Below are 11666 nucleotides of genomic sequence, written 5' to 3'. Positions count from 1 at the left end.
AATTCATTACACCTGTTCTGTAATGCATTATCCAGAGACAAGGTGATTAGTTCTCTAGGTGGCGACAATTAGCCACAACACAACCTGGTGTACTTCCATAATGTAGCAGAGTGTACAGAATAACAGGCCTTTGACACAGACAGGACAATCTTCCAAAGTCCATAAATGTCCACCTTATGTGATTGTGTTGATCAACAATGAAAGCGAAACGTCTAGAAATTTGAATGTAAAGCAGATCTCTCTTGAAGGCCTAGTAATCACAATTAAATAATCAGCAAACCATTTTTACTGCACAAGTATGTAAAAAGAAAAAACAAAGACACAGGAGTGAAACAGTGAATAATAAGGGATCCTCAGATCTCCATCTTTAATCCAATGGTTTGTTTGCTTGTTATCAAATCTGAATCATCAGCACACAGCAGCAAGTCGGTCATCTCTGTTATAGCTGAAACAACACTGCCATCAGTCAGATAAAAAAAACGGTTTGGTGCAATAAAACCAGCTGAATAAAAAGTGTTTCTTCTGACAAGCACCTTTCTGAATAGAGCAAATTTGTAGAAGTGCTTAAATGTTATGTGATAATTATGCGGCATAAAAAAATGATATACCCATGCAAAATTCACTGTGAAATGTACAGATGTCTTTATTGCAGAGAAGATAGGACTAGGAGTCATTTGAATCTTAATAAATGCATTATTTTCCTTTTGTAGACTATCCCTTGATCCCTGTATTGTTTGCAGTAATTAACGTCAGTTTTCATATGATGGCTTTGATGTATGATGTAATATGATGTATTCTTTGTTCTCCAGTCTGTAGCCTAATCATCATTAGCTACAGCAATATTTCAGAACCGCAGAACTATTATTATTATTTAGAGTTGTTTGAAAATGCTTGGCGTGCCATAAGGAGTTTCAGGTATCTCCTTAAATCATACTCCCTGTATAAAAATCTAAATGGCAAAAAAAGAAACCATACCAAAAAAAACACACCAGAAAAAAAGAAAATACATGTATTTCTTTGTGCATCCTGAAATCGGACTGAAAAATATCCTTGGATTGGGTTGTTATAAAGCATGTTGGATAGTTTGCATGTTTACATAGTTTATAATAACCATTCTTCAATTATTACAAATCATGTGCATCGCTTTTTTAACAAACTCCTGTAAAGATCCTCATATGTGCGGTCTGTTGCTGTTTCAGGACGTTTCCAAACATCCAACACATTGTCTCGAACCCAGGTCTCCCAGCCCATAGACAAACTCGTAACAACTGCTCCAGTAGGATTAACCTACTTGGCAGGGATCGTAATGAGCCTACCAAGGCAAGGGTTGTTACAATATCATAGTACCTTGGCTGCAGGTCCAGACATTGTCTTGTCTGTACATATCCTTCCTTGGGCTGGGTACTGAAATCGAGTTCCTCAATGGAGTTGACAGAATCTTGAAAGAACCGACCAGACCCCCCCAGAAAACAAAACAATACCCTGCTTTATTCCTTCATTCCACCCCTTCCACGCTCAGTTTCATACCGTTGTCACCCTCATCACCACCTCCCGGTTGGCCGAGGAGCCGATACGTGGGTTGTGTGGCCGTAGCTGGCTCAGAATATGAAGGATGGTGTAGCCACAGTGGTGGTCCAGAATAGTCCTGAACCTCCGACTCTGTCTCCTGCTGCCGCCACTACCCAAGCCATGGGGGTTACTCCGTGAGCCCCGACCCCCACCCTTACTGCTACTCAACGGGTCCCCCAAGTCATTGGCTTTTATATAGTTCAATACTTTCCATTGTTGATTGACAGCCTGCCATCGCTTGAATATTCGGTATACTGATGAGCCCTCATGGATTATAAGCCCTAGGAAGAGAGAGATGATTTTACAGAGATAGGAAGAGGCACGACATTCAATTATTTTTAAGGCATGAAATACTTGGGAGTTCCTCAATGGAGTTGACAGAATCTTGAAAGAACCGACCAGATTTGTAATAGGTACAAATCTGTCATACAAAGCAACTTACTCTAGTGCTAACAAATTACAGACATTTGGTATAACCACACAGTGCAGACACGTAAGCAGCGCCATCTGTTTTGAGTCTGGCAATGCACCATTTTTACCAGGTAGAATCTACAAAGCTTCACAGTGTGTGTGTGTGTGTGTGTGTGTGTGTGTGTGTGTGTGTGTGTGTGTGTGTGTGTGTGTGTGTGTGTGTGTGTGTGTGTGTGTGTGTGTGTGTGTGTGTGTGTGTGCATGTTAATGTATGTGTGTGTGTCTTCTGTGATTCCTCCTCCTCACCAATGCACACGATGTCCATGAAGCCGTACATGCCGTAGCAGATCTGGAAGAGCAGGTCCTGGCGCTGCCACTTGGCCGAGGGGCTGAGGGACGACCAGACGAGCCAGGAGATGCTGGCGATGAGGAACAGGGAGCCCAGGATGATGGCAGCGATCTGGACCTTCTCGATCACCGTCAGGGAGATGGCCTGCCACTGAACAGAACGGACACGAGGGCCAAGAAAGGGCCAGTAAGAAAGGGGAAACAGTCAAATGGATAGGATTTCATTTCAGGCGCAGATCTAGTGACGCAACAGGAAAATGTGTCAGCACAGGTCCAGTTTTCACACTTTCATCCTTGCGAGTGCCCAAGATTTGTTCTAGCAGAGTGAGTAACTGTAACGCCTAGACTAGTGCACCAGAGCAGAGCACTGCGTAATACTCTGATAGCGGTATTGTGCATGGTTTGAAGTTGATGCATCAGCAGAAAACTGCCTGTGAGATAAGATCTGTGGGCTGTGGCCACTAGAAAAACCGTAATTGATTTGGAAGATGAGAGTAGACCTAGTGCACAATGCACACATGACTGGAGTGGATGAGACAGACCCCCTACTCCCTAGACACTTGTGTAAATCAGAAAGGATTGGATAGGTATAAGCAATATGAGGAAAATCACGAAAGTGGGCAAAGTGGAGCTACTATTGTATTGTACTGCATGAAGTACCTAAGGACTAGGGTCTGATTCTGGCCAGAGCGTAAGTCCTAGAGAATGAGGGTTTGGGCGGAGTGACGAGACATACCTGCAGTGGGTTCTTGGTGCTGATGGCCAGGACATGGTACTTGAAGTAGCAAAGCTCACAGCTCCAGGAGCCTCTCTCGCTGATCCAGCGGATGAGGCAGGGCTGGTGGGTGCAGCGCACAGAACCCTTACAGCGACATGGGCTCAGCAGCTCTCCCTGCAGGAGAGAGAGGGGTCCAACCATAGAATTAGAATGACTAGAATAAACATTCCCATTCAAGTCAATGTTCTGTGATCTGAGTCTGATGTGGCATAACACACCATGGGTTATTTCTGAATTGGAAATATTTTGGAATAAGAAACAATACTGGATTATGGATAGCCCTCAATGTCTCACCAAAGCTACTGTTGTTTGTGTATGTCTGTCTGGCACACTCAGTAAAAATACAATGGGTGGACCCACACAGGTTGTGGGGCACCTTAACACAATATCACAATCCTCCCACATATTTTAGAGTTGGAAACAGTCATAAAGCAACTATGAATGACCTATTCATTATTAATTAGAGTATCTTCCTCCTCTTCCACAATTTCCACCTTAGTAAATGGAAAATCAAAAGTGGTGAAAACGTCAGTACTGTAGCTAAATGTCGAGGGTAGTATATTACTCAATGCTAAAATGATGCATGTCTAGGAATAATTAGTAGATCAATGCATGTGCCCAGCTTGATGCTGGCCTATTGGCCAGAACGAGCCAATTAGGGCCCGGCAACATCGGCAGGGGTGCACAGTGATTTGAAGGGCAGGCAGGTGAACGGGAGGTGAGCCATTCAACCCCTACTGTTCACACCAAACGGGTCCCAAATGGCACCCTATTCCCTTCATGTTGCACTACTTTAGACCAGGGCCCATAGGGCTCATGTCAAAAGTAGTGCACTATATAGGGAATAGGTTGCCATTTCAGCGCAGAGACAGACTCTCAGTGGACTCAATCAATACAGGCCCTACTGCAGTACCTACAGCAAACATTGCACTTCTCATCTGGATGGGTAGGATGGGTAAAGAAGAACTTTCATCAGATTGACTCTTGAGGAATAGAGAGAATGTTGAGCGTTGTAGATTTTTTTTTACAGTCATGTATGTGTCTAATTATACACATCTAAATGTGCTGAAGTTAAAAAGTAGCCTAGTAATTCCCCTGAATGCAGTTTCCTATTCATTGCTTGCAGTACCTACAGCAAACCATCTAATTAGATCATCCCCATTTAAGTAGATTGTGAAATCCGTGACGGGAATGTGCAAGTGCATACTTTAAAAGGGTAGAGAATCGGGACATAGTCCATGAGGACTCATGAAGGAAAGGGGAGTATGTTGAGATGTTTTGAATAAGTTTGGCATGAGTCATGTGTACACATTTACCCATTTACTCTAAGAGCACGCAAAACTAGTATTACCTTCTACTTTTTATATCAAGTTAATCTGCAAATACATCTGGTAGCAATGAACAAGATCAAACCACAACCAAAATCTAAAGTTAACCATCCATATTTAAAATTGTATTTAATAGTGCCATATTAGAAACTACCCTCACTCCAGAAATAATTGGATCCCAAATGATTTTTAAGCACAAATGGGGAAAATATGTTTTCATTTTGGTTCAGTTGGTAGAGAGTGACTCATTTAACCCATGTGTATTTCTCCCTAAATAACCAGTTGCGTGTTTTTTGACAGTGGTATTACAATGACACTTCATAATCTTTTCCTGTTTTTTACATTTATTTTCCCCAGGTTTGCTTGTTAAACCTTGTTATTATAAGATACTTTCATTGACTAACAACATACCGATTTGAGTGGGGGAGAGGAGCCACATGTCCCATCAGTCATAAACTGGTCAGCAGTATATGAGGAAGTATATATATCAGCAGTATATGAGGAACTGAATAAAAACTTAAACAAACATTTGTTGTACAGCAAAATGTCAAGCCAGGTAAAAGTAATAGTGTGTCCACCCACCCACACACCTTTCCATCCAGGCACCCATCCTGTCTGAAGCAAATGCTGCCTGGCACTGCCCAGCGCCTCATATTTGGCTAACATTCCATACTTCAGAATAGGCTCTGGCACAGCCTATTCTGAAGCTAGACCATGTCAAGTGGAAAGGTTGGTGATGGAGCACAGAGAAAAATAATCACTAGAATGGGAAAATGTAAGTCGCATTGGATAAAGGTGTCTGTTAAATGGCATATATTATTATTAGTATAAAATCTCCTAAGACCCCAGACCACCCATCATGTCACCTTGACTTAAATGGGGATGCCCGTTCTAGATATTATATTTCTATGGGTGCACATGCCATTGCAATGCCATGGAGTCCTCCTCCTGACGGCTCTGACAGGAAGTTTAATTATGAATCATATTTCATGCGTCCCACAGAGCAAGGTTATTATATTTGTAGAAGTAATTGCTCAACTGACAGGGACATGACTGTCCCCTGTTGTGACCCACTTGAATAATGAAATAACAATTAAATGACAAAGTGGCTGAGTCTAAGATAATAGCTTATCTTCTAAGTAATCATGAAGTTGAAGTGGTACAGGGAAGCAGTGCTGAAAGATAAGTTCCTATCATGTCAATCTAAAGAATATCGATGCTGCTTTTAAATCATTCTTTAAATGTATTCTGAATGTGTGTTTGCCTTTGCCTCATAGTCTATTCACTTTAAGGCCCGGCCAATTAGCCTGAGATCCAAACCACGTGGAACAACTGGTCAGAACCAGGTAACTGATCAACATTTCTTAAGGTTATATTACAGGTGTAAAACACCTGCCTGTTCCTTTTTATAGTTTTTCATTTCTGCATAGCTCCCATTGAGTTTACAGATGCTATGAAGTAGCACCTACTGTATACTGTAATAATGCTATGACAAACATAAAATCTCACAAAGTGATTAAGTGGTGATTTCCATCTGTGCTCCAGTGGCACTTACACCATATCTCATTATCTCAAGGCCATGGTTAACGAGCTCAGCCAGACTGTACAGGTTCTGCACATCTGTTGTGTCAAATTTTGGCTGAGGACCAAAGCTCCGTTCATTGTTCTGCATCCCTATACATTCATTGGCTTAGAGGCCCACAGACATAGCCTGGGTTCCAGTCTGTTTCTGCTCTTCTGACATTCGTTACCAGTTCATTACCAGAACAATTATTATTCACGCGCACACGTGGACCATGACATCAGTCAAGCTATAATCAACATTGTTGTAGGCTATAGAGTACTAAAATAACAATTGTATTTGTCGTATTTTCTCAACCAAATCAATTTGTCAATGTCACAGAACACACCAAATCGAAACAGGTCAAAATGTAGCAATATAGGTTTACTATAGGCCTACACGCGCACTAACATTCAGAACCATGGACAGCGTACGGCTATTGCCTAATAGTCAAATTGAGCAGTTTTGTGTTGTGGCGCGAAAAGCGGGACAACGAAGGCGTATGTATCTATCTGGGACAGTACCTGCTCCGGACCCTGAAAGCAGATACGACAGCGCAGGCTGCTTGCAGTGCTGGTGAGCGACACCGCATCCAGGCCCACTTGCAGTTTGGGGTCCTTCTCCTCAAAGCCCAGGCTCCGAGGCCGAGGATCCGTCCCGTAATACTCCTCCTCGTCATCCCGGGAGGAGCAGTCCACAAAGGGAGGCCAGCCGCAGCCACCCATCCCAAGACCCCGCATGCTGGACCGTCTCTCTGCTTCGGGTCGTTCAGGCTGTCTCGAATCGTCTCGCATAAAAACCAGTACTTTCAGTTCGTTGAAAAACATGCGGATCCTATATTTGAACATGTTTGGCTACATTAATTATTCAGAAGGGAATGAAACCAATTTGAAAATAAGGTGGTCTCAAGAAAAAATAAAATATGCCTTTGATTTAGGAGAAGGGTTATTATTATTATTATTATACGCCTATTATCTTTAGCCAATTATTGTGCTGCATATGCTATTATTTAGGGGATTTTACCTAAACATTTTCTGAATAGCATCACTGATGAGCTTACAAAACTTGTAGGATCACCCTACTGTAAATGTTCTGTCAAATGGTAAGAAATAAATAACCACGTCTTGGTTGTTGTCTCTGATGGCATGTGTGTCTAAGACAATGCAGATGAGAGATTTCCCTCTTAAGAAGCTCGATACACTCTCTCAATATTCATTACGAAACAACTCTGCGAATGCTGTCAAGCTAGATTCTTCCTCCACCCCTATCACCACAAATACGTGATAGGCCTATATCGTCCATTGCCTGCACTATCGATCTAAATTATACACATCATCAAATAGCTTGCATTAGGGGTTTGCAGCAAAAATATATGTTTGCTACACAAAGCAGAAGACATGCCAGTGTGGACTAGTGGGAGACTGAACAACGGAGAGACATAAAATAGAACGAGGTGTAAAAAAACAACAACATTCCATTTCCAACCCCACAGTCATATCTGGGACTGTTGTCAAGAAGCATAATCCAAAAGGGTGCGGACAGACGATATAATGAAAGTTAGATGCAGACGTGTGATTATATCGTCTTTTTAATGATCCTTAGTAGCATCCCAACCGTCAGATCATGATTTTTCTATTCTATTCCACCTCTGTCATGTTTTGGATTGATCCATCAAGAATGGTCCACCTCATTCCACCCGACGTCCACACAGAGTGGATCCAATTTACAATCCAGTGAATTTTCATGTTAAATATATCTGTAAATATATCCACTCAAAACAGCGATACATCCCACCTTCATTTGATAGCCATCAGCATTCCTCTTCGGTGTCTTCAATCTTTGCGTTGAAAATATGGTGCACCGAAATTTGAGAATAACAGACCAGAATTCAAAACAACAGTTGCTGCAATCTTCTAATTACAGACCGATGGAGATGTCTAAACATCCGAAAGGGCAATTACAGCAGTAGCCTAATGCCATTGATATTGTAGCCTAGCCTCTCAGATGGTGATGATGATGATAGCCTACTGCTTGCTCGCGCTGCCTGATTCCTCCTCGAAATGGTCGACTTTGATAGTGAACCAACGCAGCACCTACTTCCGGAATGAATACTAGCCTACAAGAATGAAAAACTGCATGACACTGGTATACTTTTATCATTTTCTTCTCTACAGTCATTAGTCTGTCTCCGCTGTATGATATGGATGCACCCTCTCTGGAGCCCTGTAGTTAGGGATGGGGAGGGCAGATTCCGTTCGGCTGTTGTATTGACAGACGACGCTGTCGCTGTCCAAGGTGCGATCTCGCCTAGTGACGTGTGCAGTCACAGTGCCACATGCACTACACTCCCGGGAAATATACATGATGACGCCTGAGCATCTTTCTTTCTTTCTTTATTTCTTGTGCATGATCCTACGAATTCACGGACCCTTTCTTTTCCACCACTCTTTCTTTGACCTGTTTCTACACTCCACATTATCAACAACTTTTGATCTATGGGGTCTCAGTCTTTTTCGACCAGGACACTATCAGTGATTGACTTGGACTGAAATAGGTACCGGTACTGTTTACATTTAGGTGCAGGAGCTCCACAATATTTTTGAATGATTATACTATAAGAGGAGCAGGAGTTCAAGCAGTAGAACATGTGAGGTCCTGGTACTCAGCTCCGGTGAGCTTCTGCCTAAATCAAGCACGGATTAATACACCAGCAACCACTAGTTTACTATAATGTCCATGCAATTCCTTGTGTCATGGTGATGGAGAAGCACTTGAGAAAGTTCATGCTCCTTCCTTGGTGAGGGAGAATTGTCTCGGGGCCATTTCGCAGAGTGCACCAGACAAGGTAATTCGGTTATATCACACGCTGGGGTTGTAAGGTCTGTTTAATCACACATAAATAGACACACACACACACACATTTACACAACACACACTGAATTATTGGCTGTTCCTTGACCACTGGCCGGCCCCCACACTCAGCATTCTGAACCCATAGTAATTCCCTGCCGCCCTGCACAGATCCCCCTCTACTCTTAGATTGACCAGAATAGATTTTTCACACATACTCTGCACTTGTGGATTTTTCAACATGGAGCTTGGTTTGAGAGGCAGTTCATAGGCTATTATTTGAAGTCTCCATAAACAGTCATATTTGCTATCCCGTATTCCTACACAAAAACCTCTTATGGTAATCTGAGGAGTAGTTTCAGTGACTCGTAAACATCCTGCCCCACCCCCACTCTCACCACCTGCCCCGATATGATCCTTCCTACTAATGAGTGTATGGGGTGTGATTCATACTGTAACAGAATAATTCCGATCACAAGATATCCTTACACTCTCCCATACTGCTAGACATAGCAGTGCAGGGCTATCTTTATGAACCCTAACATGCACACACCACCATTCTTATTGTAATGGGGGAATTATGATACCAACAGTATATCATCTCCCATACTGACAGTTTCAGGCGTAGCAGGGCAGGGCGTCTTTCTTTTTATGAGCACTAACAACATGCATCCACCCACCCACCGGTCGGTCTGTTACATTATTGATAGGCTTACTGACCTGTTTCTCTCCTCTTACTGAACTGATGACAATGATTTCCCCTCCTGTTGGCCCTAGCTGCATCGTTACAGTGAGAGGAATGTAGATCTAGATCCAGACACATCATTATCTTGTCTCTTGTCTCATGGTTCCATCCATAGAAATAGTCAGAATTGCATTCTTGTCTTTCTATTTCTATGATTATTTGACGCCATTTCCCCTCCTTCTGTTATGTGAAGAGCTACGCCGAATGCTTACTTGCAAGCCCTTAACAAACAATGCAGATTTAAGAAAATCCCCCCCCCCCAAAAAAATGAGATAAGAATAATAAATAATTAAAGAGCAGCAGTAAATAACAATAGCGAGGCTATATACTGGGGGTACCGGTACAGAGTAAATGTGCGGGGGCACCTGTGTCGAGGTAATAGAAGTAATATATACATGTAGGTAGAGTTATTAAAGTGACTATGCATAGATAATAACAGAGAGTAGCATCAGCGTAGAAGGGGGGGGGGGGGGGGGCAATGCAAATAGTCTGTGTAGCCATTTGATTAGCTATTCAGGAGTCTTATGGCTTGTGGGTAGAAGCTGTTTAGAAGCCTCTTGGACCTAGACTTGGCGCTCCGGTACCACTTGCCTTGCAGTGGTGATGTACCCGGTGATGTACTTGGCCGTACGCACTACCCTCTGTAGTGCCTTACGGTTGGAGGCCGAGCAGTTGCCATACCAGGCAGTGATGCAACTCGTCAGGGTGCTCTCGATGGTGCAAATGTAAAACCTTTTGAGGATCTGAGGACCCATGCCAAATCTTTTCAGTCTACTGAGGGGGAATAGGTTTTGTCGTGCCCTCTTCACGACTGTCTTGGCATGCTTGGACCATGTTAGTTTGTTGGTGATGTGGACGCCAAGGAACTTAAAGCTCTCAACCCGCTCCACTACATCCCCGTCGATGAGAATGGGGGCATGCTCGGTCCTCCTTTTCCTGTAGTCCACAATCATCTCCTTTATCTTGATCATGTTGAGGGAGAGGTTGTTGTCCGTGCACCACACGGTCAGGTCTCTGACCTCCTCCCTATAGGCTGTCTCATCGTTGTCGGTGATCAGGCCTACCACTGCTGTGTCATCGAAAACTTAATGATGGTGTTGGAGTCATGCCTGGCCATGCAGTCATGAGTGAACAGGGAGTACAGGAGGGGACTGAGCACGCACCCCTGAGTGGCCCCGGTGTTGAGGATCAGCATGGTGGATGTGTTGTTACCTACCCTTACCACCTGGAGGCGGCCCTTCAGGAAGTCTTGCATCCAGTTGCAGTGGGAGGTGTTTAGATCCAGGGTCCTTAGCTTAGTGATGAGCTTTGAGGGCACTATGGTGTTGAACGCTGCACTGTAGTCAATGAACAGCATTCTCACATAGGTGTTCCTTTTGTCCAGGTGGGAAAGGGCAGTGTGGAGTGCAATAGAAATTGCATCATCTGTGAATCTGTTGGTGCGATATGCAAATTGGAGTGGGTCTAGGGTTTCTGGGATGATGGTGTTGATGTGAGCCATGACCAGCCTTTCAAAGTATTTCATCGCTACAGACGTGAGTGCTATGGGTCGGTAGTCATTTAGGCAGGTTACCTTAGTGTTTTTGGGGACACTGACTATGGTGGTCTGCTTGAAACATGTTGGTATTACAGACTCAGACAGGGAGAGGTTGAAAAAGTCAGTGAAGACACTTGCCAGTTGGTCAGCGCATCCTCGGAGTGCACGTCCTGGTAATCCGTCTGGCCCTGCGGCTTTGTGAAGGTTGACCTGTTTAAAGGTCTTATTCACATCGGCTGCGGAGAGTGTGATCACACAGTCATCCGGAACAGCTGATGCTCTCCTGCATGTTTCAGTGTTACTTGCCCCGAAGCGAGCATAGAAGCTATTTAGCTCGTCTGGTAGGCTTATGTCATTGCACAGCTCTCGGCTGTGCTTCCCTTTGTAGTCTGTAATAGTTTGCAAGCCCTGCCACAACCGACGAGCATCGGAGCCGGTGTAGTACGATTCAACCTTAGTCCTGTATTGACGCTTTGCCTGTTTGATGGTTCGTCGGAGGGCATAGCGGGATTTCTTATAAGCTTCCAGGTTATAGTCCT

The 11666-nt window shown here is 43.6% G+C and overlaps 1 protein-coding gene across 1 annotated transcript; it reads right to left on the bottom strand.

Annotated features, from left to right (window-relative positions):
• Positions 1-328: 328 nt before the first annotated feature.
• Positions 329-6970, bottom strand: LOC139542279 (E3 ubiquitin-protein ligase MARCHF9-like). Its single transcript, XM_071347515.1, has 4 exons — positions 6520-6970; positions 3065-3220; positions 2287-2479; positions 329-1850 (listed from the first exon to the last, which is right to left on the bottom strand). Exons 1-4 carry the CDS (start codon positions 6841-6843, stop codon positions 1522-1524), a joined length of 1002 nt encoding a protein of 333 aa, XP_071203616.1. The 5' UTR covers positions 6844-6970; the 3' UTR covers positions 329-1521.
• Positions 6971-11666: the final 4696 nt, after the last annotated feature.

This window comes from Salvelinus alpinus, chromosome 17, assembly GCF_045679555.1.
Source record: "Salvelinus alpinus chromosome 17, SLU_Salpinus.1, whole genome shotgun sequence".
NCBI lineage: Eukaryota > Metazoa > Chordata > Actinopteri > Salmoniformes > Salmonidae > Salvelinus > Salvelinus alpinus.
This window is presented reverse-complemented; position numbering and strand designations above follow the sequence as displayed.

Excerpts from the sequence above, each read along its gene's own strand:
- LOC139542279 (XM_071347515.1), bottom strand. The coding sequence starts at position 6,843 with ATGTTCAAATATAGGATCCGCATGTTTTTCAACGAACTGAAAGTACTG. Across the intron at positions 2,480-3,064 it reads GCACCAAGAACCCACTGCAG|TGGCAGGCCATCTCCCTGAC; the intron begins GTATGTCTCGTC and ends CGTTCTGTTCAG. Across the intron at positions 1,851-2,286 it reads CATGGACATCGTGTGCATTG|GGCTTATAATCCATGAGGGC; the intron begins GTGAGGAGGAGG and ends CTCTCTTCCTAG.